The sequence below is a fragment of the Vidua macroura genome, chromosome 23 (assembly GCF_024509145.1).
Source record: "Vidua macroura isolate BioBank_ID:100142 chromosome 23, ASM2450914v1, whole genome shotgun sequence".
NCBI lineage: Eukaryota > Metazoa > Chordata > Aves > Passeriformes > Viduidae > Vidua > Vidua macroura.
In genome coordinates, this window is record NC_071593.1 from 8,086,082 (window position 1) to 8,114,056 (window position 27,975).

Here is a 27,975-nt window from a genome sequence, read left to right on the forward strand (position 1 = left end):
GCCTTTTTACATATACAATATCTTAACCAAGTGGTGCGGGAGTCTGGCAGTTTTGTAACATGAAGAAGTGAAGACTGAAGTTTTAAGTTCTATTCTTTTCCTCTTGTGTGGGGAAGGTGAAATGTATTTTATGGGTGAGTAATCCTGCAGATGAACAGACCTCAGCAATTCTGAATCACCAACTGTCAAGCCATAAAGCAACTGATGCACATTTGAGGAAACTACTTCTCTGTGGATCTAGAGGGACTGTGTATTTTTCCAGGCTCTTTGGATGCACTTTTGTTCCATTATTTAACTTCAAATTTTTTTTCTATTCTAGTAACCTAGATTTAAAAAACACTTAGAGAAATCATGATTGCTGTAAGCAACATCATTTTCATGGTAAAAGCTGTGGTCTGCCTACGTACACAGAATATGTAGGACCTCTGAAATGGCACGTTTCTCTGAGTCCTGAATAAGCTTTCCTTGTTCAGTCTTTGTAAACCACTCTTATTTTCTTCTTCCTTTCTTTTTTTTCCTTTTAAGTGCCAGCTACAAAGCTGAATACTATGAGCAAGCCCAGCTTGGGCCAGAGTGTGAGCAAATACGACCTCCTGGTGTGGTTTGAGATCAGTGAACTGGAGCCAACAGGGGAGTAAGTCCTGTATTAACATTGTGATTAACATTGTGTTTCAAGAACGGTGGTTTATGAGATTACTTGGTTTTTTCCCCTTTGTTCTGTTCAGACCAGGTTGATGTTTAGCAGTCACCATGGTGGGGGCCTGGCTGGTTTGTAGTGATGGTTGTCCAACCTGCTGGCAGTAGCTGTCCCCATTGGAAGGGACTAAAGTGAGAGAATTACTTTCTTTCTCACTTGGAGGGATCTTTCCATGGCGAAATTCCAGACACGGGCACAGGAAAACTTCCCTGTGCAGGCCATGAGTTTGGATTCTTTGGGACACTGGAGACTTTACTCCAGTCACGTAGCAGACCCTGTTCAGTGTTCATCTCTGCTACAAAGAAGGTTTTCCCCTGACAGGTCTTCAGGGGTTATATAGGGAAGTGAGTTCCACAGTTTTCCATTAGTACTGGAAGTACAGTGGATGATACTTCCACGATTCAGTGATGCTGTAATGCCAGAAGGAGCCTGTTTGTAGAGCAGGTAGAAAGACACACTCTTATGGCTTAGCTGCTGGCAGCAGTACATCCTTGATTCCCTGTCTCACACAGGTACATCCCTGCTATTGTGGATCACACCGGGGGCCTGCCCTGCCAGGGGACCTTTCTGCTGCACCAGGTACTGATGAAAGCTGTGGAACAGCAAGTGTCACCTCTGCAGGGAGGGAGGGGATGCTGCTGGCTGGGCTTTGCACCTCCTTTCCCACACAGCTGTGCAGGGGCAGGCAGGATCTCCCAGTCTGTGCCTGCTCTGTTGGCTTTGGGCTGTGAGGGCATTGCGTGGCCCCCAGGATATCGCTGTTCCTGTTGCTTATCAGTGGGCATCCCACTCATGAAAGAGGAAAGCCTTTTAAAAAGCAGGAACCTTTGGGACCAGATTTGTGCCTTCAGTGTTCTCCAGCATCTCTAAGGACCATATGGAAGGATCATATGGAATCAAATTCCATTTGCTCTCTCTCACTGCTTGTGGCTGTGACACATAATCTGTGAAGTGACCGTATCTCAGTGCATCTTAAATTCCTCTTACCATCCTTAATAATATTTTGTCTCTAGCTAGATTATAAAGATAATCCCAGTTAAATATGGTTTATAGGTTTGAAGGTATATTTTTCCTACTCTGTCTTTGTGGAGTGAGGAGAGAGAAGCATTTAATTTCTTTTACATATGAAAATATAACATCCCCTTGAAATGAATTTTAGGGCCCTGAAACAAAGAGTTGCTTGTTCGGTTACAGATGATATGTAATGATATTATTTAAATCACTTAAATGATATTAAATAATATTAATAATATTATTTAAATTATATTATTTACTTCACCTTGGCAGTATAAGTGCAAAATAGACGATGTGTGTGTAAACACTTCAGCAGTGTTTTGTTTCTGAACTCCACAGGGAATCCAGCGGAGAATCACAGTCACCATTATCCATGAGAAGGGCAGTGAGCTGCACTGGAAAGATGTGCGAGAGCTGGTGGTTGGTGAGTAAATGGTTTTGTGTCTTGCTCTGTAGGGAAGAAAAGCTATTACTGGTAATTTCTCTTTGTATCAGATTCTGTCATTTTTATGAGCGCTGTCTGTAGGAGGAGAATTTTAAAAAGATCCAGAGGAAAAACTTAAGATTTGCAACTTGCACTTACAGCTGCTTGTTATTAGTGTAGTCTGAAATTATATTTGGGAAAACAAATTCCTTTTGTGTTGCAGTTTGAATTTTAATTGATTCCTCTTCCTCTTTTTAGGGCGTATAAGAAATAAAGCAGAGGTGGATGAAGCTGCTGTGGATGCCATTCTGTCTTTGAATATTATTTCTGCAAAATACCTGAAGTCCTCTCACAGCTCCAATAGGTAAGTGAATGGAGTACTCCAGCAGGAGTGGAGTGGGACTCTGGAGTGGCTGTTTCCAGAGGGGAGGAAGGTTTGAGTCCACCTCTGCTGCACCTGCTGAATGCTGGAGGTGTGATCCTTCCAAGCACTGGAATTCTTCCTTCTCTGTTAGAGGCCTGGACTTTGACACACCAGTGGCATTAAAGTGGATTTGGGATGCTGCTCCTGCCTATGGGCTCTCTGCCACCTGGAGTCCGTAAAGGCAGGCAGGGACTGGGGGATTGGCAGTTATTGCCTTCCACTGAGGAGTGGGTATTTTAGTGTGTTTGAATTAATGGATCAGTATAACTGGAAAACAGGGAGACTGTTGCTGATTTCCTGTCTGATGCTATTGGATTTGCAGTTGGAAAGCCCTGTGCTTTCTGTTTTATTTCTATAAATTCCTCTATATCTCTGTAGTTTTCTGTAAGGTGGGCAGCTTGGGTGAAGGATGAATGGGATGAAGCTGTTGGCCATCTCATCCCAAAATGCCCAGGTTTAAGTTGTAGGATGAGTGCATGGCAGTGTGGTGGAAGGGAATTGAGGCCCTGGTAGGGGATATATGTCTTATGTTTGCTCATTGTCTGCAGACCTGTTTGATGCTTTCTGTGGGGTTTTTTCACTTTGTTTTGTTTCTTAGTCCACTTGTTCTGTTCCTCTCAGCTGTTGTTTTTCTGTTGTGCTTTTGGCTGCACTAACTGAAGCTCTTTCTATGTTTTTACAGGCTCTTTCTTGATAAGGATATGCCTAGGTATTTTCTGTTTGCTTTCTTTGTACATAAAGATTCTTGAAAATAGAATGCTTTATGTCCCATTTGTATTGCTGCCACTTCCCTCAGCTTTTACTGAATTCTGTTAGCACACCTCTTAGCTCTTCCAGAAGTAGCCTTCCTCTTCCTCCTCCTCCTGCTCCTCTTCCTCTGTGTCAGAGGGTTATTCAGGTACAGTTCACTGGGGGACTTGTGAAGGTGATCTTTCCTTCACATGTGAGAGTAGGAGAATTTCCTTTGTGTAGTCTTTCTGATTCTCTTGATGTGCTGTCAAATGTAGACCCTTTCTGTAGTCCTTGCTATTTTCTTCCCTTGTTCTGTATCAAAGAACTAAATTTGGATTTTCTCACTGTCTCTGACACTGCTTGTTTGAAGGACCAAGCCAAGGACTGAATTATGAGGTTACTTGAATTGCTCTGATCAAATAGCAGTGGCTGCCATGTGACTGCTATTCAGCCTCTGTTCTGGGGCTGGATTTGCATATGAAATTCAACCATGTGGTTGCCACTCCTTAGTTTAGCAGCTGGCAGAGGAGCCAGACGTGCAGTAGCTGCCCGTGCTGGATTCCTGTTTCAGCTTCCCTGTGGGATCACAGCCCGGCATGGCAGCTGCACAGTCTGGGGCACTTTGCACTCTGCTTTCTGTGCTCTGCCTCTGGAAAAGAGAAGACAGAGTCTTCAGTGCTCCCAATTCACCACCTTTCACTAATGCTGAGATCCACTTCAGAATCAGTTTTAGCTACACATTTAACCTGTCTCTCCTCTATTCCATGCTTTGTGTCTTCCGTGCTCCCTTTTCCTCCGTGTGCTGTTGGCTGTGCTGAAAGGAGTTTGCTCACCTCTGGTTTTTGTGTCGCTCTATAGCTATTGTAGCAAATTCTGGTTTGGGCAGGCAAAGCTGTGTATATTTACCTTCCTGGCTAGAAAAGATTCACTAAAATAATTGCCTCAAAGCTGTGCTTGACTTCATCTTGGTATTTGTCCAAACATCATTTTGCTCAAGAGGCTGGTAGTATTTCTGCACTGAGGAGCATTTACACCTGTGTTCTCTTTCCATGAGGAGAAATCTTGTTTGGCAATTGGTGCAGAACTTATGCCAGGGCTATGTACAGTGGTTTTTCCATCTGTGATCAGACAGGTTTTACTATTTTCTCTTCCACCCTGAGAGTAGATCTGGAATTTGCTAGAAGTTGAAAAAATTGCTTGCTGCCATAGCTAAGTCGGGATGAAAGTTTAAAACACAAGGACTCAACACAGATGTGTAAAGGTTTAGAAGACAACTGTGCTCTTTGCCTAATCTAACTCAAATGAGGATTATTACTTTACAGTACTTCACAGTGTTTTTAAAGCTACCAAATACTTGGCCTTTAGATTCCGTTTCTTTGTATTTTTAATAGAAACAACATATTTAGAAGTAGTTTCCTAAATATGGTTCTTTAAATGCAAACAGTATCTAGCAGTACTCTCACTTGACTGCAGTTCATGGTGCCTTTATGTATTAGCTTGGAATTACGTAATTGGTATCAGAGAAAGGGGATTCTTGAGAGCTCTGTTTGAGATTGAGCACTTTGTTTCTGACATGTCTGCTCTTAGGCGGTTTCATGTTTCTTTTTGTTTCGCTTTGTATTTTCTTACTTCTTCTACCCCCACCCTGCTATTTGTCCTATGTCTTTTGTTTCTGAGTTGGGAACTAGGACAGAAACTCTGCAGATTTATAACTTACTTGAAAAAAAATAATATACATGAAGCACTTTCTTGTTTTTAGTACTATATCATTTGGACTCAAAATGGGATAAAAATAGCAAGAGGATTTGGGAGGGAAATTATATAGAGGTGATGAAGAAGGAATACCTTTGGTTTCTGTCATCAATGTGGAAAGGTGTGCTGAGTTCCTGAATAGGATCTTCTTTCCAAAGGGACCTTCCTGAAATCAGGCGCTGCCTGTGAGAAAGGAGAAAGCTCATTTCCCCAGGCCCCGCTAGAGAGGGGAGAGTATAACGGTGCCTTTAGGTGTGGTGATTGAGCTGTGCTGTGTGTGATGCTGTCTCTCACTTTTTACTTGAACCTTCTGGATTGCTGGGGTAGACCTGTGGGAGCTTTCAGCTCCTCTTTCCTTGTCCCATACTGAAGAAATGTCTTACAGAAGTCCTAAAATATGGTGTAGAAAGAATCTTCCCATGCACTTTTAAGATCCAGCTGGGCTGAATTGCAGCAGTAGAAATTAATTTTCTCTGTTTAGAAACAACTGTTCAGTGCTGACTTCCCTGTAGAGCTATGACAGCTTTTGTTTTCTGCATTCCCTCTTTTCTCTTTTAGATAAGTCTTCTCCATAACAGGCGGTGGTCTTTATGCCACACTGTTTGTGGTAGAAGTAAATTACCTTGGAAATAAAGAGACAGTTTTTGCATCAAGTGTTTGTTATCCTCATCACTTGAAGAAGAGATCTTTACACTGAGTGATGAGAGGGCTGCAGAGGAACTCCTACTATTGACCTTTTACTGTATTTCTTTCCAGGACTTTCTACCGGTTCGAGGCGGTTTGGGATAGTTCCTTGCACAACTCCCTCCTCCTCAACCGAGTGACACCGTATGGAGAGAAGATCTACATGACCCTTTCTGCCTACCTGGAGGTGAGACACCAGTGCCTTCCTGCTGGCTATAGACTATTTGAGACAGGACACAGAGTGTACCCAAGAGAAATAGATTCAAAAGTGATTTGAATCCTGAAGCCAGTAAGAGTATTTATTCATTTCCTGAGAACAGGGTGGGAAAAATGTACTCATAATTAACATCTTGATGTCAGGGTATTACTGTCTTGCAACACAAGAGATAGTGGTGGTCTTACCTTTTTGTGCCTTGTTTTATCTGTCTTTGTATCTGAAAATCCACTGGAATCAGTGAACATTGCTGTGTAAGTACTGGTGTTAAAAACAGTGGCTTAGCTCTTGGCTTGTGTACAAGACACTGTTGTTTTGTCTAGTAAAATAATTTCATGGGATGCATCAAGAAATTTGGCAGTTCTTTTTCACAGATACACATATGAAAGCCATGCACCAAAGACCCAAACAAGAACAAATTTCAAAAGCTGTCCCACTAAGGGCAGCAGTGTAACTCGGCACAGTTGGCTGCAGCCATTCATTCGTTGCTGGTGTTGCTCTTAGCTTGACCACTGCATCCAGCCTGCTGTGATCACGAAGGATGTCTGCATGGTGTTCTACTCCCGGGACGCCAAGATCTCCCCGCCGCGGTCCCTGCGCAACCTCTTTGGCAGCGGCTACTCCAAATCCCCGGACTCGTAAGTGCAGTTGCCATTTTGGTATTTGCCTTTTTTTGGTATTTGTGTTTCCTCTTAGAGGATGTAGTTTAGTTTTCTTAATTTTTTTCCTTGAAACTTTACCTACTCGTAGGTTCTCCAGTCTGGTTTTGAATGTTCTTTCTTGCATTTATTTCAGTGGAACTGGGATGGCTTCTCTTTTTACTGACCTCTTTTCCAGACTGACAGAGTTGGGAAGAGGGATTCATTTTTCAAGCTTGCACATAGATGACCTTGATCCCGACCTTGGAATTTACTGCAGCATGTGCTCTTCAAGTCCAGTTCAGGGTGGGGGGAGGAACATGGGGGAAATGCCTTTTTTTTTGGGATTTTGCAGTCTGTTCTGGCTGTTTTGTGCAAGAGTAGAATTGAAATCTAGTTCTAACTAACAGCTGTACTTAAAATTCTGCTTTGGGAACCACTGAGCTAAAGCTGAAGCACTTTATTTCTGAAGGTAATAAATAGTGTGGTTTTGTTTCTTCTGCTTTCTTGTGCACAGCAATCGAGTAACTGGGATCTATGAACTGAGTTTATGCAAAATGGCAGACACAGGAAGTCCAGGTAAGCAGTGACTGGGTGTTCCAGTGATAAATAGGAAATACTGCAGAAAATTTCTCAGGCAGAATGAAGTAAACATTTCTGTCCTGATCAGAAGTAGTTCCTGTGTTTCATAGAAGCAATGGAATGTTGCTATTCCATAAAATACTTACTCAGGCTTTTACTTTAGACTCAAGTCTGTGTTTACCATTGGTGAACAAGGACTCACTGGAAACTTTGTTTTCTGACATAGGTAACTCAGGACACTGAGTGCATGTACCTGAGTCTTAGGGGCATAATCCATGGCTCATAACGAACAGTTTTGTAGCCAGTAGAGTTTTGTAGGTTTTGTAGCAGTAGAGCCTTTTCTTGTCTTTTGAAGATGTTGCTGATTTCTGATGCCAACTTCACACCTAGAAAGAATGTAGTTCATGGTGTATCTGTGCATTTTTCTTCTAAGATGTAGAAACTGAAGTCTTTGTGTTAAATTAAACTGAACAAGAGTATGCATTATATCTTGGTCAATAGAAAATATTTGAAAAAAGTAAGAAAGCTGGACTAAATCAAATATCTTTGGTTGTGTATTTGCAGGTAATGAAATCCCTGTGTTGTATATTTCCAGCCAAACAGCAGAAGTGCTGGTTCTTTGCAAATTGCTGATTTTTTTCTCAGTGACACCACTCTGGCTATGGTTTTAACATGTCTCGTGTTGTTTTTTTACTGCTCAGGAATGCAGAGGAGGAGGAGGAAAGTCCTGGATACTTCTGTGGCATACGTGAGGGGAGAGGAGAACCTGGCAGGTTGGAGGCCCAGGGGTGACAGCCTCATTCTAGAGCATCAGTGGGAACTGGAGAAACTGGAGCTGCTGCATGAGGTGAGTAAAGAGATCAAAGTCAAGGTTTAAATCAATTCTCCTGGCAGAGAAGATACAAAGTGTGGCTGGCTGCTGAGTAGAGTCCTCAGCTCAGAATCTCGGTGTATTCAAAAAGGCAAATTCAATTTCCAGTGCCACTGTAAACTCCCTTCCCTGGGGAAAGTTACTGGTATGAATAGTAAAGGATTCTTAAGAATTCAGTGTCTGCAAAATTGGCACCTTCCTGGAGCAGACGATACTGATTTCTTTCCTTACTAGGTGGAAAAAACCCGACATTTTCTTCTGCTTCGTGAGAAGCTTGGTGACAGCATCCCCAAGTCCCTGAGTGACTCGTTGTCTCCCAGCCTGAGCAGTGGAACCCTCAGCACCTCCACCAGCATTTCCTCTCAGATTTCGACCACGACCTTCGAGAGCGCGGTGACGCCCAGCGAGAGCAGCGGCTACGACTCCGCGGACATCGAGAGCCTGGTGGACCGGGAAAAGGAGCTGGCCACCAAGGTATGGCACAGGGCAACCATCCTGCTGGCAGCTGGGGTGCCAGAGGGGATTATAGGTCAATCACGAGCTTCTCAGATAGCTTAGGGAATATCCAGTGGCATGAGAGTTTCATTTTAACATCTTGGTTAGTGAAATAAGCCACTCTCACCGGCCAGTGCTGCTGGGGAGCTTTGGGCTGTGGCTGTTTCTCATTCCCCTGTGTTTGTGGTTCTATAAAAACTTTCTCATTTTATCAAGTGAAGTGATTATTACCCTCTTCTGTTATTTTTCATAGCAGTTTAGAAATAGTTTTTTCTTTCATGACCTGCCAAGTGTGTCTTGGCAAATCACCTCTTCTGTTCAAATTTCTCTGAAAATCTAAATATTAAGTTCTTCTCTATGTCTCATTTGTTTCCCCTCATGTACCCCCTTTAGTGTCTGCAGCTTCTTACTCATACCTTCAATCGGGAATTCAACCAGGTGTACAACAGCATCAGCGATTGTAAGGTAAATATTTCATGTAATATTTAATTGTAATACACTCTATTTGTAGTACAATAGCAGTGTGTTTGTGGGTCATGGAACCTACTGATACTATGGAAAGATAAACCACTTTCTATTAATGTATTATTTTTTATTTTCAGTCCATTGGAAGCATTTGGCTATTCAGCATCAGGTTCCAAAGGCTATGGCAGGAATTGGCAATGGTGTGGACTTGCACTGTAGTACAGTTCCCAGTTTATTAGCAGACTCTTTCCCTATGTAAGAGGATAAATTGACTCTTAAAAATTCTGCCTGTAGGCAAAGGGAATACCAAGTTTCAGACTGGATGATGTTTTATCCACTGAAGAAGTCAGAGTGTGAATAATCAGAAGTGTAGGACATTGATAATAACAAGCTGTGTCTGCATAAATGCTGCTGTATTTCTGCCCCCACATGGGTTTGTGGTGGTTTGTGTGAAAATTTGCCTACTGAGGAGGGGAATGGCTGATGAAAAAGCCTTTCTGTTCTCTGAGCCTTCCCTGCTGAAAGCCATTCTCAGCCAGGAGTGAACATCAGCTCCAGCCCAGCTCCTGTGGTGTGTTTGTGCTTGCAGCTCTCGGATATTTCTCCGATTGGGCGGGACCCGTCCGTGTCCAGTTTCAGCAGTGCAACCCTCACGCCTTCATCCACCTGCCCTTCTCTGGTGGATTCCAGGTGCAATTCAGTTGATCAGAAGTAAGTGTAATGTATTAAAAGGAAACATCACTTTCCAGTGCTTCACAGATCTCTTTGCTGTTTTCTGATTTGTTTTTCCTCTTTTCTTCCTTTTCCCTACTTTCAGATATTTCTCTGTACACCCCCCTTGCCTTACTTCTCCAGTCATTCTGTACAATTCTTTTTCCCCATTTTGTTTTTTCATTTGAAGTGGTTTTTTTTCCCCTGGGGAACAGTCAGATGCTTGTCATTCCATTGACCAGTGCATCTGCAGTGTGCAGAGTCCACAAGTTTTTTCAGAGGTCTTTTGAAAAGGTCTACTAATAATGACCCAGAATAAACCAGTGTGGCCATTAATCTCTGTTTATCTTTCTCAGCTGTATCTACACAAGATACTTTTGATCAAATTGGGAATAACCATGTAGTGAAAGACATAATTTGTACCTTCTCAGTTCAACATCCCTGAGGGAGGAGTGCTGAGGAAGTAGAACATTGTACATCAAACAGTAGTAGGAAGTATGTCTGTGTTGTGACTGTGTTTAGCAGGAGAAACAAGGTAGAAGTAGTGGGGAAGCAACTTACTAGCAGTTATTATAAGTTATATTCCACAGATACCAAGGGAAAATGCTATTCAATATTGTACAAAAGGATCCCAATGTCATACAATAAATCTGGGCTGGAGGATGGAACTTCAGGCTGGCCTGGAGATGCAATTTAAATTCCATTGCCACATTCAGTTGCTTTGTTGCAATTTACTTTTTTTTCCTCTACTTTTTTTAAAGGACACCAGAAGCAAATTCTCGTGCCTCCAGTCCCTGTCATGAGGTGGAACAGTTCCAGATAATTCCTGCAGTAGAAACTTCCTACCTTGCCAGAGCTGGAAAGAATGAGTTCCTAAACCTCGTTCCTGACATTGAGGAAATCAGACCAGGGTAAGTTTTTTATTGTTGTGTGATCGTGGCTTCCCGAGAACTGTCACAAGGGCTTTCTGAGATTTGTAGGTTCTGTGCCCCATTTGAAGAAGGAAGATAAACAGGTGATAGAGCTGCAGAGTCCTCTGTGATGGACTGGGGAAAACTGTCAGACTTTTGCATAGTTGTTGAAAATTCCATTCAGCTTGTTTTACAATAACTTTTTCAGAATACTATTGCAAACAAAACATATTAAGGACCAAGTGTCTTACACAGTGTTTTGCAGTTAATAGGGATACTCAGGGGAAAATCTATTTCTGTTTTGATGTGGGTTTCTTTTTCCAGCTCTGTGGTGTCAAAGAAAGGATATCTCCACTTCAAGGAGCCACTCTCCAGCTCCTGGGCCAAGCACTTTGTGGTGGTTCGCCGTCCCTATGTTTTTATTTACAACAGTGACAAAGATCCTGTAGAAAGAGGAATCATAAACTTATCCACAGCTCAGGTGGAATACAGTGAGGATCAACAGGCAATGGTGAAGGTGAGTCTGAGAGCTGTTGTTTATTTATCCATAAAGCAAGAACATTACAAGTAGCAGTGCATCTGTACCATCAGGTGTGTCACCTCTGTTCTGAGGAAAATGGATCTGAGTCGTGGAGACATTGAGGATCCTGCCCACAAAGTTCCCAGTTTGTTCAGGGTTTCTTATGGTTTTGGACACAGTTGTACCAGAGAATGACCCTGACTGCTGTCACACATCAGATTAGCTTTTAGGAGCACGTGTTGGTACCATCACCCTGCATGCTGGGTTTTTGCAGCTTCCTTTGTTTGTTTTTTTGGGCTTATGTGTTTTGCTTGTTTAAAAACAAAACCCCAGAAAACAACACAAACAAACTTCCTGCAAGGAATCAAATGAACTCTACTGGTCCATCTCTTAAAGCCCACACTCAGCAGCTGAGACTCTGTTTTGTAGAAGATAATGACTAATAATACCCTGGAAATCACCAGTAGGACATCAAAGAAAGAGGGATGTGATGGATCAGATTCTCTCAGAGAGGAGAAGTGCATCAGCCTCTGTGCTTGTAGACTTTGTATTTAAATTGTCCTTCATGTTCCAGACACCCAACACATTTGGAGTGTGCACAAAGCACCGTGGAGTCCTGCTCCAGGCCATCAATGACAAGGACATGAATGACTGGTTATACGCCTTCAATCCCCTCCTTGCTGGCACAATTCGGTAAGAGGCAGCTCCTGTGCGCTCAGGGCTGCAAAGGGAGGTGCTCAAACCAGGAGGCAGATGGTTGGTCACAGATTTTAGTTTTGCTCTGAGGAATTTGACAAGATGTGGGAACTGGAGAAGGGAGGACAGTAGGCAGAAAAACCCCCAGAACAATCAGAAAACAAACCAGCCCTGTATTTCAGGAACTGCAGGGGCTGTTGTTTTGGCTTGTGATGTTCTGAACAGCCATGTCCAGTTTGAACATGTGTGGGATGCTAATTTGGAGACCACAAGATGGTTTCCTTGTATTGCTATTTTACAAATTTATAAAGTTTCTTACTTCCTCTGTGCTGGACTGCCTTTTTTGGGTCTTGATTATGAGCTAAAGCAGAAATTATATTCCCTTTTTATAACTTCTCTGGCAGCCTTCCCATTATCACAGACAGCCCCTGCTAGCTGGACACAGCTGCTAGTGGATACTCCACTGCAGTAGCTCTTCCTTTCAGCAAAAAAACCCAAAACCTAAAAAATGAAGCTGTTACCGTACAGCATCAAATAATTTCTGAACAGTGAAGCCCTTAAATGATCCCTTCTCCCATTAAAGAAGCAGAACAGAGAATGAGAATTCTTTCTCATTTCAGCCCTGGATACATTTTACTTTCTTAACATATGGAGTAAACTAGGACTGTACCAAAGAATTAAAAAAAGAAAAAAAAAAAAAAAACAAAGGTGGATAAACTTTGGAGAGGGAGGAAAAATGAACTTTCAAAATTCACCAACTACTTTTTCCCTTTTTTTCTTTGTACAGGTCAAAGCTGGCTCGAAGACGCACGGGCCAGATGAAGTACTGAGTCCATGTAATGTTCTCATCTGTTCTCCCCACTCACCTTCCCATAGATAGTGTTACCTCTCATTTTCTCTTTGTGATTCTTGACGGTTTCTCTTGTATGTAATCCTGTGGCTTAACATCCCCCACCTTCCCCACTCCTTCAGCACATTTTCTAGGTATTCTAACCCTACTTTGTTCCTTTCCACCTGTACCTAAATTGTACTAGTAGCATGTGGCCAAACAAAAAGAGAAAGAAAAAAAAAAATCAAAAAAATCGAGTGATTATGCACGACTCTAAAAAGAAAAAAAAAATTTTTCCTATAACAGTTGTTTTCCCATTTCAACTGACCTTTTGGTGTCTGTCCCACTGTCCACTGTCTGTCTAGACTGCTACAGGGTTTTCATTCAATTTGTGACTTGGCAGTGGTCATTGGTTCCCTCAGGGCAAAGTTCCAATGCCAGGGAAATATAAATTGTTTAATGGAGACATTACCAGCCAGGAACTGCAATAGCTCCTCAGGCTTTCTGGATCCAGCCTCGAAGTTAAACTCTGTTGAAAGTTGATATTGGACAAATCTATCTGGACAGACTGGATTTTGGATTTTGTGCAAGTTTCTGAGTTTCCAGGGTCCAGCAGGCTAAGGCAAGAGCTAGGAAAAGTTAGAGAACAAACCAGGAGGGGCTGACTAGAACAATCTGCCTTTAAACTCTTGCTGTGGGGGTTGCAGGTGAACAATACTTGGGTTTAACTCTTTCCCAGAAGAGTTTCCATCAACACGCACTCCTCAGCCTCTGAACTGAGCTGAGCAGACTGTGCTGATACGAGAGGAAATAGACCACAGACTGAAATATGAGATAAAATCCCAAAAATTTCAGATGCTCAAGCCATGTATTTGACAGATGGGGAGTGTTAAATAGAAATGAAAGTGCAATTGGTCCCTGGATCACCGTGGAGGGCAGATCCCCTCTTCCTGCTCTTAGTCCTGACTTCCAAGTTCTGCAGGAACAGTTCTCACCTCTCTGGGAAGAGCTTTGGGACGCCCGTGGCTGTGTCAGGGTAGCAGCTCTGTGGTGTTGTTCCCAAGGGCCTCCTTGTGCATCCCTTACCTGTAATGCTCCCATGTCACCCCACCTGTCCATGGGAGCATCCAAGGCCTGTGGAACACTTCCTAGGCCCAGCACCTGCAGTGTTCTCCAGGGAGCTGCAGGACACTTTCAGTTCCTTTTGAAATAACTGCTGAGCGTCTCCTAATTTCCCTGCTGCAGTTTTCATCAGCTAAACCCCACTATATTCAGAGTTAACCCTTCCTGGGGAATAGAGCAAGTGGATTCTGATCCTGGTCAGTGGAATGTCATAATTGGCTTCTTGGACATCAGCTGCGTGGTGTCAGTTCTTGACCTACTGTGTAAGTTTGTCTTGTGGCCAAAGCTTTGGTCCTTGCCCCAGCAAAGAAGAGCAGAATGAATTTCCTCTCGGGGAAGTGAAGTGCTGTCTCTCAGTCAGGTGTTGGGGATGTTGTGTGTTCTTTCCTGCTGTGTTTTCCTTTCTTGCTGTACCCAGGGCACTGATAGGGCTGGCTGTGATCCTGGGCAGTGTAATGGGATTTCATCTGGAGGCTCCAGCCTCGCAAGGGAGAGGTGAAAGGGTAGGTCCCACTCTTGCAGTAGGCACAGTGCAGCCCAGGAGGCTCATTTGGGTTCAGTCATCAGCAGGAATCTGCTGAGAAAGGTCTTTGCTTTGTGGGGCTTCATCATTCAGAAAAGTGCAATGCACAGTGAGACCTCCTAACAGCCTGGAAGGCAGAGGAGCAGGGAGATGGAGGCTGACACTTGCTAGGACATACCCTTACATATCTCGAGGTAGTTCTCAAGCTAACTCATATGCTCATGCTGTCTCTGTGGTCCTCAGATTTATTTCAGAACTGGAAGCCAGAGTGAAGGAGCATCCTGGGGACCCAGGAACATGATAGGGATAGGGTTTTGGTTTGTTTTTGTTTTTTTTTCCTTCTGTTTTTGTCTTGTTTAACTGTGTGTGACTCCTAATACAGTGATGATATTCCTTTGTTATGCAATGATGATAAAGCACTTCCAGTGTGTGGATAAAACTTCTTGTCCTGCAGGAGGGCTCCTCACACTGCAGCTAAGCTGATCTCAAGAATTAGGTTAATTCTAAGCATTAAGTTATTGCTGCCATCACCACTGTTTGTAATGACAGTGGAACCTGTTTGAGGAGGCAGAGTGATTGGGGTGGTGGTAGGTTGTGACACACTGAGAGCATTTTAACTTTTATCTGTTTCTTTTTTTTTTAACTAGAAGAAAACTAGTTTTCTAAGTCTTTGCTTTGGATAAGCCAGAGAATGAACCAAGTGGTTATAGGCATTGCACAAAATCATGATTAAGGAATCCTCCTTTAAAAGCAGGAAGAGACAGATGCTTATCTTATAGAGAGCTTGAAGTGTTACAGGTGTTGCATAAATGTCACTCTTCTATCTTAAAACTCCAAGCAAGTTCTGGTGACTTGAGGTCTGAGTGGGTAATGGATCATCAGACGAACAAAAGTCTGGTTTTAAGCATCAGCATCTCTTAAAGCTGCATAATCTGTAACAAACTAGGTCCTTGTTGTGTGGAGTTTAAACGGGCATTACTGTTTTCAGGTCTGACATAAAGGCAGACAAAGTTTTTCTGCAATTACTGAAGCCTGCTTTGAGACATTTGGGTTTCCCTACTTAAAACTGGACTGAAACCAGTCCAAGTTTTCTTTAAAGAGATAACAAACCAAACAAATAAACAAAAAAAGTGAATTTCCATTCACTTCAGAGCGTAGTCCAACATGTTAGAAATTTCTTTTTGGAAACAGATTGAGGAAGGAGAAATACGCTAAGTTGCCTTGTCCTGACACTCCAAAGCCCATTCCTGGTTACCTGCTGTGTGTGTGTGGAGTCCCAGAGTCAGACAGCTCTGGGGACTCAGCCTCTGTAGATGAGGCGTCCTGCTGTGGGCCTGCCAGCCCGTGAGGACACACACTAGCAGGGAGCTTGGTGGGCATTCCCTGGGAGGAACGAGTGTCAAACTGTGCTGTATTTGGGTTTTTATGTTCCTCGCCAAAAGGAAGGAGAAAACTATCCTTTTTGTCCATTGAAAATTATGTTGGATCTTCCTGGGTATTGTAAAATTAAGCTAAACCTTCTATACTGTGTTTTAGAAATGCACTTTAAGTACTTTTTTAAAGAAGATTCCTGTATGTTGGGAATACGGAAGAGAAGGGAGTACTTTCCAGAATATTTCCAGAGTATGATTTCCAGACTGCCGAGAAAAGGTTTTTTGCGTCAATGTCTAATAGTCCTTATTACTGATTACCATGGTATTTCAAAGCAAAGACTTTACTTTTTGCTGCTTGTTATCTAATTTACAGGGATTTAATTTTATGTAATGTATTGTATATTTATACATCTGTAATTAATTGCACATTAGATAAGAAAGAGGATTAGCTTCGGTCTAACACCCACTGGTACTAAACTGCCTGTGCACGTGGATCTGCCTGTACTCCTGCACACCTGAGCTGTGGTGGGTGTTCTGCTGAAGATGCAGCTGGTGACCTGCTGCTGGAGGAGGAAGGGTCCTGCTGCTGCTCGGGAAGGGTTTGCTGGCTGTCCCTGCAGAGGGGTCTGACGTGTGCTTGCATCTCTCCGTTGTAGTCACTAACCCAGTCTGTGGTCTGGCTGTGGTGTCTGTAGCAGGATGTATTAACTTCGTGCTTCCTTGTTTCAAAACATCAGCTGTTCAAGAGCAGGACTGACTTTTGTTCAGAAGGCCATTTATGTGTTCCGTGTATTTGAAATCAAAACTAGTCCAACACTAACCAGATGATTGTGTCCAATGTTATTGGGAACGGGATTTAAATTGCTGGGATCAGCTGTGTATTCAGAAAACTGGTATGGAGCTCCTAAGTCTTCAATTCTTAATGTTGCCAAGTGAATGGGCTGCCCCTGAGCAGTGCTGAATTTACCTCTTGCTTGCCTGGAAACCAGGGACTGGAAGCAGAGGGAGTTTTGAATGATCAGCACTTCCCAGGATCAGGTCTGAATTTTCCACTTTGCTTGTTCATATTTCATGTGCAGTTGGTTATGGCTCCCGAATTTGGACATCAGACATGCTGTTCACTGGAATACATCCCTTGGAATTGCGGTCCCCATGTCCCTGTTAATCTCTCTGTACACAAGGGAAATGCTGTATAAGTGGCCTTCTTGAACAAATCTCTTTGCAAACTGATTTCATCCCAGCGAAGGAGTGTATCAGCAACACTGTACATTAATTTCAGGTTTTCATTTTCTTATTTTATTTTGTAAATATATCCGATATTTGGAGCTTGAGTATACAAAATGTAAATATAGTTCATGTATTTGTACTAATTCTGATCCATTTGCTGTATAGCCTTAGGTGTGCAATGCAGATATCTAACTGTGTATGGTAACCTTGCACCACTGAATTGTTAGTGAACGAGGTGAAACAATAAAGGTACAACCAGTGCATTAGCAGATAGAATGTGTGCTCCTGTCATTATGATTCAATTACTTGTGTCTTATGTCGATTGCTTGTTTTTAAAACCTGTGCTGAACAAGCCGATGCTTTACTGAAATTTATCTCGACTGCTCTTGAGAAAGAAGGGGTGCCCAAAATTAAGGTGAACCGAAAACTTGATGGGCCAGATTGCTGCGGGTCATGTTGTTTAGAAAATCACTAATACAGAATTGAATAGAAGCTACGGTCTCGAGGTGTGTGTCCGGTAGGAGCGGAGGTGGGGAGCGGCTTCGTCCTCCCGGGATCGCTCGGTGCTGACGGACGGACAGGTTTGTCGAGTTTGGCCTGGACGCACAAAGACAAGCGGGTAGCGGTGACACCTGAGGGGCTGACAGCCGCCCGGGACAGTGTCCAGCGGCAGAATGGAAGCCAGTTAATAATAATTACTAATAATAATTACTAATGACAAACTGCGCAGTTCCCGGCGGGCCCAGGAGTGCGTACCGCTGGGAACAGCCGACGGCACGGGGCAGCTGCGCGGCTCGTCCGCGGGCGGGCGCGGCTCTCGGGGCTCCTCGGGACTCGCAGGCGGCGGGGAAACGTCAGAGCCCGGCGGGGACAGCGCGGGAACAACGCGGGGACAGCGCGGAGCGCGGCCCGCTCCCGCCGCGACACTGCCGCTTTAAGGGGGCGTGGCCTCGAGGCATCGGGCCATGGGCGGGGGGCGGAGTCGCCTCAAGAGCCAATGGGCGCGCTCGGCCCCGCCCCGCCCCGCCCGCGGCTGAGGAGGGGAAGCGGCGCGCGCGGTAGGCTGGGCCCGGAGAGAGCGGAGAGAACAGAGAGAACGGACAGAACAGAGAGAACGGAGAGACCCGAGAGAACGGACAGAACAGAGAGAACGGAGAGCCCCGAGAGAACGGAGAGCCCCGAACGCCGCTGCCATGGCCGAGTGAGAGCGGGGCGGGACCGCGAGCGGGGCGGGAGCGGGGCCCGGCGCGGCCGCGCTGCGGCGGGGCCGCAGCCGCTCGCGGCGCTGGCAGGCCCCGGTGCGCTGTTGGCCGCGGGGGCTCTGCCCGGTGGCTCGACTGTGGGATCTGCTGCAGTAGTAGCTGAGAGAATGAACTCAGATCTCCGTGTTCGTTAGGCAGGGATGGGCTGCCCTGGCAGCTGGCAAGGTCAGAACAGCCCGACAGGTACGGATGCTACTGCTGGATCACTGCTCGTGACTTCCCTGGCACTTTTGTTCTTTCGCATTCCAGAGCTGACATTGCTTTGATTGGACTGGCCGTGATGGGTCAGAACCTGATTTTGAACATGAATGACCACGGCTTCGTGGTAAGTGAGGAAGCAAATTTTTTAGGAGGCTGACTAGTAGCACTTGGGATTGGAGCTGAGCATTTTGTGGGTGCTTTCCCCCCGCAGTTGTGATGATCTAATGGGTGTTATTTCCTCCTTTTAGTTATACCCTGTGCTGGCCTTTGTCCTGTTTCCAGAGAAGAACAGCCTGTACATGCCTGTACTCAGCTGGCACCTGATATGTTAATTATGCATGACTTTTCCCTGAAGTTTGCCTTGGCCTTGCCATTAACCAAAGGTTCTGGAGGCACGTGCAAAGACGTGCTCAGATTTATCTCTGCCCTGGACCTGTCACAAAGGTGGAAGAGGGAGAGCACAGGATGTTGCACCTTGCTTGTGTAATCTGTAGTCTGAGCTAAAGTTACTGTTCCATTGGCAGCTTTTATTAACATGTTTTCTTGCCCCCCCAGGTTTGTGCTTTTAACAGGACAGTTTCCAAAGTGGATGATTTCCTGGCTAACGAGGCCAAGGGAACCAGAGTGATCGGTGCCCACAGCCTGGAGGAGATGGTCTCCACGTTGAAGAAGCCCCGGCGCATTCTCTTGCTGGTGAAGGCTGGAAGTGCAGTGGATGACTTCATCAATAAATTGGTGAGGCAGACACTCATTCTACCTGAGACTTCTTGCTGTCTTTTGGAGGAGTTTCCTCTGGAAGTTCTCAGTTATTCATCATTAGTGAGGTTTTGAATGTATGGAGAAAACTGAAATGCTGATTTATTTTTGACAGGTGCCATTGTTGGAGACAGGAGACATCATAATTGATGGTGGGAATTCTGAGTACAGAGATACCACGGTAAGCCTGTTTCCTACCTAAAGTGAGTGAATAAAATACACACGACTTTTCCACTTCTGATCATCAGAACAGTCACTCAATAAGATGCCATCACCCCTGTGCTCTGGAAAAGCCAAACTGATTTCTGCAAAATTAAATCATGCAGCCTGTTAAAATGCAATTAAAGACTGCACTATAAGAATGTTTTTATAGGAAGTTACCCAGATCACCAGAGAATATTTTTTCAATGTGTTTTAAAGAGTGAAGGCCTTTAAAAATTTTAATTTTACAATCTTAGGGAGTTTTCAGGGAGATTTATAAGTCTAAGGATATTTATAGATTTGTTGTTATTTCTTAATCCTTCGTGATTGCAGGACAATCCAGTAAGACAGAACTGCTGTTCTGGCTGTCTTGGTAGTGGAAGCAGCAGAGTAATTATCTGCTTGTGAACAGGCTGTAACTGTAGAAGTTACAGAAGCTGCATTAGCCTGTCTGGGGTGCTCACATGAAAATATTGCATTCAGATTGCTATTTCTAAATCTTAGAAGAGGTGCTCATGTTCGTCTTCCTGCTCTGACATCCTGATCTTGGATAAGTGAGCTGGCCATGCCAGAGTGAAATGAAAAGCTCAGTGGGAGTCAGTCCTTGGGGATGTCGGCCTGTGCCCCTCTCGTCTCAGAGGCAATTACCTGCCCTTAGAGTTTTCTGTGCTTGCACCTTCACTCTGCAATGAATTCAGCAACTCCACCTTGGGCCTAATCTGCCTCCCCCACATCTTCACACAGTATGTGTCATCTAATTCCAAGCCTTTTCTGGCCTCAGTGCTGCTCATGTCTATCTGCTGTTCAGAAGGACTTGTTTTCTCACCATGTAACTTTTGCAAGGAGCCAAAGCAACAGGAAGTTTCCTAATGCTCACTTCGGTGTATGAACAAGCTTTCTTGAGGTTGGCTTCTACCACATCCAAAGCAGAACTGAAAAACCTAATTTTACATCTGAATTGCTAGCCTTTGTGTGTAAGGCTCTGGCATTAAACAAAATTAAATAGTGCTGCTCTGCTCTTTGTTCCAGAGGCGTTGTAAGGAGCTACAGGCAAAGGGCATCTTGTTTGTGGGAAGTGGAGTTAGTGGCGGGGAGGAGGGTGCCAGATACGGACCCTCTCTCATGCCAGGAGGAGCCAAGGAAGCCTGGTAAGCATGAAATAGTATATTTTCTTGTTCAGAATGGTTTGCAACAATTCACATTGTGCACTGAGGGAGGGAAAGAGGAGGGTGTGGGTGTGGAGAGAACATGATATGTTGCCATCTCACTTCCTCAAGGCTCCAGATTTCTCAACCTGGCTGGGGTCATGGGGCAGTGCTAAGCCTTCATGTAAGGCAGAACAAAGGCAGGCTTTTCTTCCAGGAATCCATGGGCAAAAGTAGGACCTACAGACATCTGAAGGGAGAAGGGAATTTTGCTTAAATTTTAAACAAGTATTTCTTATTTTTTTCTTTTGAGGCTGTACACACTTGGGAAGCTGCTAACCATGAATCAGGCAGCAGCAAATGGCCCTGTAGTGACACATTATAAAAGGAGCTTCAGTACATGTTTGTACCACTATTGAATGCATCAATTTATTTGCCAGTTTCTGCATGCTGCTGTGCTGTTTTGTACTCATGCCTCAGTAGAGGACTGCACATCAATGCTCATATCAGACTTTATCCCTGGTTGCTCATTCTCTGTATGGATGTGGAAAGAAAAGGTGTGTGTAGGCTTTAAGTGAGCTTTAGTATCTCTTGAGTCCCTGTCCATTTGGATTAGTGCTTCATACCCGTATCAGCCTGTTCAAATTTGATAGCACAAAGCCATCAACAACAGTAAGTTTCTGCCCAAACATCTTTTGCCTTGATCAGCTAAGCAAGGACAACTTCTGTGTTCAAATGGAGAGGATATTTGGGCTCCTTGAAGTGTATTATGCTTGTCCATACAGTGTTGGAAGCATGACTTGATTGTTCCAATGTCTAGCTGGGAAAAACATATTTAATTGACATTGCTGTGTGGATGTGTTACCAGCCTGCCAACTGCCCTCAGCCCAGGCTGCCTTTTGGCAGGTTACAGAAGGAGGCATCATACTGGTAGATTTTATCTGTTTTCTCGTGTGGTGTTTGTATCCCCTGCCTGGCTGCTAAGGTGTATTCTTTCTCCCCACAGGCCCCACATCAAGACCATATTTCAAAGCATTGCTGCTAAAGTGGGATCTGGGGAACCTTGTTGTGACTGGGTAAATAGTTGTTTGATACTGACCCTAACTTGGGGTTAGATCCATACTTAGGCCCTTTGGTTGCTGGAGCTCATGGATGTTTGTCCACAATAAACACAGCACCATCAGTGGTTGATTTTCTGGCTGTGCTCCTTTCCAATCTACCATCTCTGATAACTCATACCATGCAATGGAAAGACAAAGTTTTATGGCTGGGTCATGTGCTGGGGGAGCTAAATGGACCTGTGAGCCACTGGTTTCAGTTAGCACTGTCTTTGATTCCCTCCTTTAGGCAGAAGGAAGCCATGGGCAGGTATTAAGCATTGGAAGTGATGACAATGCTGTTGCTGAGGGGATTTTTGGATGTTTCCGAACAGGTGGGAGAGGAAGGAGCTGGACATTTTGTGAAGATGGTGCACAATGGGATTGAGTATGGAGACATGCAGCTGATCTGTGAGGCCTATCACCTGATGAAAGATGTGGTGGGCATGGAGCACGATGAGATGGCAAAGGTGATTTGCAGTTTTTAACATCTTTCCTTTTTTTGTGCCATGGTGTCTCTCTGCCACTGGTGAAGTGCTGGGCTTGGGTACAGCTGCTGCATGTACATGAAGAGAATTTTTGTGACGTGCCTCCTGCAAGAGTGAGGCACAATATTCCTCATGAGCTTTACATGAAGTAGGAGCAGTGAGCACAGACACAGCTGAATGCTTACGAAAGTTATCTAAACCTCTTCCCATGCAACAGTTATTTCCCTCCAGGAAGCACCTTCATGTGTAGAGATGTGAGCTACCTTGCCTGAAAAGAGCTAGTGAAACACTGAGCATTATAATCAAGCAGGCAAAATATATATATTAATCAATTAAAAGGTACAGTAGAGACATAGCAAATTGTGGTGTGTCTGAATATGTATATACTTTTCTCCTTTTTCAGGTATTTCAGGAGTGGAATAAGACAGAGTTGGACTCTTTCCTGATTGAAATCACAGCCAATATTCTCAAATTCAAAGACAGTGATGGCAAATACCTCCTCCCAAAGATCAGGGACAGTGCAGGGCAAAAAGGCACAGGGAAGTGGACAGCCATTTCTGCCCTGGAATATGGAGTCCCGGTCACACTCATCGGTAACTGGTGCTTTCATCTTTCCTACCTCCATGTACCACATCACAGTAAGGAGCAGGGGAAAATACAGTCTCAGAAATGAGCCCACAGCAGGGCTGGGCTGGCAGAAGAGGCTCTTGTAGGTGTAGCTGTTCCAGCTTTTCTGCCCTGACAGCTGTTCCTGGGATTTTTTGCTGGGCTTGTTTTTACCCTGTTCCTTCAATGCTGGCGGTCCTGCTGTCACACCTGTGTCCGTGGTGTCTGCAGTGCTGTGAGGACTCGGTGATTTTCATGGGAACATTAAGTGCTCTGCTCAGAGTGTTGTAATACAGAAGAGCTGGAACACATCTGCAACACATTTAGAGTGCCCTAATACCACAGGTCCAGAGCGAGCTTCCCATTGAGTAAATTAGATGAGTCAAAAGGTTATTTGCTCTCAGATTTGCTTTCATTTGCATACTTTCTCTACCTGTTTTTCCTTTGCATTGGCTGGTCAAGTCCTGAAGATAAAAATTATATTCAGTAGCTAAAAGAAAGTAACTGCAGTGTAGCTGTCAAAGAAACATGGCTCCATTCCAGCAGCAAAACACAGTTCTCTAAATGGTTTTACTGTTCTACCACTCCTGTAGTCCTTCAGTTCTAGGCTTGAAACAGTGTTTCCTGCTTGTAGTGCTAATATTCTCCCCTTTGGGGTGCTCGCAAAGATCAAGGGTGGAGGAGACACTCCCTGATGAGTGCTCTGCAGTGCCAGGGTGACGCTGTTGAGCAGGACGGGAACAGAGAACTCCAGATCAGAAGGCAAAGAAAATGAACTCTGATTTATTTCAAATGCACCACTCTATATATAGAGAACATCGAGAAGAGTAATTCCATTGGTCTTAGAGTAAAAACATCCCACACCATTGGTGGGCAGTGAATGATGCACAGTGGCAGGACATCTCTATAAACAATGTGAATAACAAGATAGATTAGAGAATTATTTACCTTCTTTCCCAACTGTTTCCCAGGTTCTCGCCTGGTTAGAAAACCTTTCTCTTTCTCTCTGACTGAGCTGAGAATACCCACACCAGGGAGCACTGTTAGGTAATGCTGAGCTGATAGGGAAGTGTGTGCCATAGTCCTTGTGCAAACGTGGCTGCTCTCAGGGCAGTTGCTGTGTGGTTTTACTGCATGAGCATGACTTGCAAACTTCTGCTTGTAAAAGCAGAGTCATGCTACTCCTGCTTTTTCCTGATTTTCCTACCATGCTGTTCCTCCCCCCTGTAGAAGGAAGTTTTTGCAGAAATGGAAATGAGCCTGTTCTGATTTAGGTGTGATATGTCCTCCTGCTGTAGGGAGGATCCAGAGTCTTGTGAAAACATTACTCACTCTTTTTTTTGATTTTGGGGTGTGGATATCTTTGGGGTTTTTTTGGATATGTCACAACTCAAAGGGTGGAACAAAATGACAGTATGAAGACATGCTTCTCCTTCTATCAGACCCTGAAAAGCAAACTTTTTTCTCCTTCATTTTACAATACTGTCTTCAATTGCAAGCAAGTACAGCTTAAACCAGCTTGATTAGGAACTCACTGAGCCAGCCTGACAGATGATATTTAGTGATGTTAGAAAACATTCTTATGGACTTCTGAATACAAGTGCTAGGGGCCTACCAGATTTATGAGACTTATTTCATCTTACAAGTTAACCTGTTGATTTATTGCCCTTATTTTGCATGTGTGTATTTTAAGGCACATCCATTTAATGTAAGCTGGCATTTAAGGAACAGCTTTTTATCTTAAAAGCATGATACAATACTTGGTGAAGTCTTCAGCCTCGCTGTTCCTTAGACTGTAGTGCAACACTGTCTGTCTCTGATAGATAGGAAAAGATTTTAAAGTAAATTCTCAAAATTGAGAGCTGGTAAATGTTCCTGAGCGTAAATTTTCATGTGGATGACTTGTGGCTTTTTACTTTGTCGTTTGAAAGCTTTGTCGTATCAGTCAAGACTTACGCAGTGTTTGTACTGAGTGGCAGTGTTGCCCCTCAGGAGTGCTGTTGGAATAATTCATTTGTGCCCCAGTTACTTTGCTCGTGTGCATGGCTCATGGCACAGTGACACTCGTGGTGCTTGAGTGTCTCAGAGATGAACAGGGATGCCCAGCTTTCTAAAGATCTCCTCTTTGCTGCCATACCCAAAGGTGAAGCTGTGTTTGCACGGTGCCTGTCTTCCCTCAAGGATGAGAGAGTGCAGGCCAGTAAGCTGCTGGAAGGGCCCAAAATGACCCAGTTCAGTGGGAACAAGAAGGCCTTCCTGGAGGACATCCGCAAGGTGAGTCCTCGTGCAGGGTTAGAGCAGGTTTGGGGTGCTGTGAACCCTGGGGAGGAGCTCTTGTGTTCATATTTCATAAGAACTGGTTCCTGCTTTCAGCACTGTGCATTGTCTCGTGATGTCTACAAAGCATAATGTGACATATTCCTAACCAAAGGAAGGTTAGGAAGGATCCAGAAGGAATTAAACTCTAAGCCACAGTGGGCAGAGACAACTACGTGGGGCACAGAGATCATAATTCATGCACAGGAGCTTGTCCACCCCTCAGCACTCCTGCCTTTGCCTGGTATTGCTCTCTTGATCTCTCTCTGTTGAAACCAAACTTTCCAACGAGAAAGGATGTTTTGGTTCTCAAATAACTGGAATGTTGCTACTGTACTCATCCCTGTTGAGATGTGGGCTGAACAGAGTAGGTATGTGTGAAGTTTGTTGTTCAACTTGGTGAGACTTCTCTTGGAACGTGAATTTGATTCTTTTTTTTAGGCCCTGTATGCTTCCAAGATTATCTCATATGCTCAAGGCTTCATGCTGCTGAGACAAGCAGCCAAAGAATTTGGCTGGACACTGAATTATGGTGGTATTGCACTGATGTGGAGGGGAGGCTGCATCATCAGAAGGTAATTGGGATGAGGAGGTAACCTGGCTGCTGAGGGGAGAAGATCAGGCAGTTTAGTTTATGAGATGCTTGGCTGACAAGCCTAGAGATTTCCTTGGAAAATCCATGGAGTTACTCTGCTGGTGAGGTTCTGAGAGGCTGTAGACAACACCAAGGGTTACCAGATGAACCCACTATTCTGGTAGCTTAACTGCTGAAAATTTTTTTGGTCTTTGTCATATTTGGAATCTTACTCTGGCTGAGTCAAGTTTTGGCACTGTAAGTTTTGAATTCTGGGCCTTTGCTGGGAGCTGTGACATTTATTCCTGGTTAATTTTGCCTAGTGTGTTCCTGGGAAAAATCAAAGATGCTTTTGATCGAAACCCTGAGCTCCAGAATTTGCTGTTGGATGATTTCTTTAAGAGCGCTGTAGAAAACTGTCAGGTAAGTTCCAAGGAAAGGAGAGCATAAAAACAATAATTTACAGCCAGGACTGTCATGGTTCTTCTCTTTGATACTGACCAAGCTATCACTGGAAACTGAAGGTTCCCATTTTAGTGGTACAGAAGAGCCTTAGACAGATATCCAGCAATTCAGAAGGACCATAGTAGGAGGAAAAAAGCCCTGGCCTGTGTGAACATTCTCTTCACTGCCCTGTGTCTTGTGCCTGCTGTGCAGTTGGATTTCAGCTGAGCAGACCATAAAGCTCTGTTCCAGCACCATTGTTTGCAGTAGCCCCAGAACAACAGTTCCAGACCCACCCATTCTTTAGGCCTGTGTCTGTGCAAACAGTGTCCTGATTTGGATGGAGCTGTTGGGTGGAATTAAAACCACGTTATCTGGCCAAAAAAGAAGTCTCATATTATCATTAGTAGTTATTGTAACTGAATCTGAATATTCCATGCAAATTACTAGAGCAGATGAACAGTTGAACTGAGAATTATCCACGTGTGTCTGAAGTGTCAGTGCTGTCCTCTTAGGCTCTTGGGCGAGCTTTGTTCTGTGCTTGGTGAGAGGTGCTGGCAGTGTCTCAGAGCTCAGAGCATTGCCCGTTCCCCACTGAGTTCGTGCTTTTGAGATGTTTATGTGAAAGGACAGCATCCTTGCTTGAGGCTGTGGTTTGACTGCATGTCTCAACTGTTCTCATCCTGCTGTTAACTCTGTCTTACTTGCCATTATTTCAGATCTAAGTCGTTTATTTAAAATCAGGAATCTGCTGCTGTATTTGCTCAGACTTGGTTACTGGATTTCACAGAACGTGAAACAGCACACACAGTTGTACTGGAGTAGTTCATGTGCCTGCACATTCCTGTGAGTGAGCACTGATCAGTTTCCTTTCCCCCCCTCTTTTCCTCTCTCCCAGGAGTCCTGGCGCCGTGTGATCAGTACTGGAGTGCAGATTGGAATCCCTATGCCCTGCTTCACTACAGCACTTTCTTTTTATGATGGATACAGGCATGAGATACTGCCAGCTAACCTGATTCAGGTAGGGACTGAAATCTCATCATGCTGTTATTTAAGCATTGCTTTAAAGGTCTCAATGCAGGATGTCCTAATCATTCACAGTATAGATTGCCTAATATATTTCTGTCCTACCTGAAATTCATGTCAGTGAAACACTTAGAGACAGCTGGATAAAGAACACCAGAGATACTGGTATGGCAGCGCCCTGTGTGTTTGTATTCCATCTGTGAACCTAAATGGTTTGTAGAGAAGTATCTTTGAATGTTTGGATGTATGGAAGTGCTTGTTTTTTTAGATTAGTACCAAGCAGAAATCCTGTACTTGCGTTTCTGCAGAACTCTTAATTTAATTATTAGATATTAGTACATTTTTCATTGCAGTGGTTTTGCTAATAATGAGAAAATAATTTTGAGTGTTATAATATTGGAGTCCAATCTTATTTCTACTATTTCTCCTTAGGTAGCAGTAGGTGCAACTTCTAGAACTCATATGATACTGACATTTGTGTGTCTGGTTTGTCTGTGTGTTCTCATTCCAGGCTCAGCGTGATTACTTTGGTGCACATACATATGAATTATTATCAAAGCCAGGGGTATTTATCCACACTAACTGGACAGGCCATGGAGGAAACGTGTCCTCTTCTGCTTACAATGTCTAATGGAAATCCTTCCACTTGGAGCCCAGATACTGTAGATCTCTAACATTTCTTCTAGAATATCACTTTTTACTGTACTCCACTAGAACTTGTGTTTGGACACTTTTGTAATAACTTGGGGGTGTATTTCATACCTATATGTATATCTCTCTATATGTATCATATAAAAAAAACTAAATAAATTTAGTTATAAATGTATTGAGGTGTTTTCTTTCCATTGGTGCTGGCCAAAACTAGGTAAAATGTTTTTGTGCAGTCTTTAATAGAATTTATAGTCATGTTAGGTTTACAGTATTGTAGTGCATAAATTCCTAGGGATCAGGACAG

The 27,975-nt window shown here is 43.9% G+C and overlaps 2 protein-coding genes across 7 annotated transcripts in view; both read left to right on the forward strand.

Moving 5' to 3' along the window:
* KIF1B (kinesin family member 1B) overlaps window positions 1–17,175 on the forward strand; it is a 79,203-nt gene extending 62,028 nt beyond the window's left edge. For all 5 annotated transcript variants that reach the window (XM_053997803.1, XM_053997806.1, XM_053997804.1 and 2 more), the window contains 15 exons: window positions 526–634; window positions 1,210–1,276; window positions 2,051–2,135; window positions 2,394–2,499; window positions 5,800–5,914; window positions 6,446–6,579; window positions 7,097–7,158; window positions 7,863–8,008; window positions 8,267–8,506; window positions 8,921–8,992; window positions 9,582–9,703; window positions 10,465–10,614; window positions 10,939–11,131; window positions 11,709–11,827; window positions 12,618–17,175. In XM_053997803.1, the coding sequence (XP_053853778.1) occupies window positions 526–634; window positions 1,210–1,276; window positions 2,051–2,135; window positions 2,394–2,499; window positions 5,800–5,914; window positions 6,446–6,579; window positions 7,097–7,158; window positions 7,863–8,008; window positions 8,267–8,506; window positions 8,921–8,992; window positions 9,582–9,703; window positions 10,465–10,614; window positions 10,939–11,131; window positions 11,709–11,827; window positions 12,618–12,660 (1,763 nt within the window). In that variant the 3' untranslated portion in view covers window positions 12,661–17,175. The remainder of the gene's footprint in view (window positions 1–525; window positions 635–1,209; window positions 1,277–2,050; window positions 2,136–2,393; window positions 2,500–5,799; window positions 5,915–6,445; window positions 6,580–7,096; window positions 7,159–7,862; window positions 8,009–8,266; window positions 8,507–8,920; window positions 8,993–9,581; window positions 9,704–10,464; window positions 10,615–10,938; window positions 11,132–11,708; window positions 11,828–12,617) is intronic.
* An 805-nt stretch (window positions 17,176–17,980) lies between these two features.
* On the forward strand, window positions 17,981–27,846 carry PGD (phosphogluconate dehydrogenase). 2 transcript variants are annotated; one of them, XM_053997811.1, is made up of 14 exons: window positions 17,981–18,027; window positions 18,082–18,105; window positions 18,416–18,491; window positions 18,923–19,102; window positions 19,239–19,304; window positions 20,354–20,472; window positions 21,476–21,545; window positions 21,902–22,036; window positions 22,458–22,647; window positions 24,804–24,934; window positions 25,418–25,551; window positions 25,874–25,973; window positions 26,893–27,015; window positions 27,532–27,846. In XM_053997811.1, exons 2-14 carry the CDS (start codon window positions 18,098–18,100, stop codon window positions 27,649–27,651), a joined length of 1,452 nt encoding a protein of 483 aa, XP_053853786.1. In that variant the 5' UTR covers window positions 17,981–18,027; window positions 18,082–18,097; the 3' UTR covers window positions 27,652–27,846. The 2 variants fall into 2 exon arrangements, with proteins under 2 accessions (XP_053853786.1, XP_053853784.1); XM_053997809.1 differs by having other exon boundaries at window positions 18,024–18,105.
* Window positions 27,847–27,975: the final 129 nt, after the last annotated feature.

Coding starts and splice junctions, on each gene's coding strand:
- PGD (XM_053997811.1), top strand. Junction 22,037..22,457: donor AGCACGATGAGATGGCAAAG/GTGATTTGCAGT, acceptor CTCCTTTTTCAG/GTATTTCAGGAGTGGAATAA. Junction 25,974..26,892: donor GCGCTGTAGAAAACTGTCAG/GTAAGTTCCAAG, acceptor CCTCTCTCCCAG/GAGTCCTGGCGCCGTGTGAT.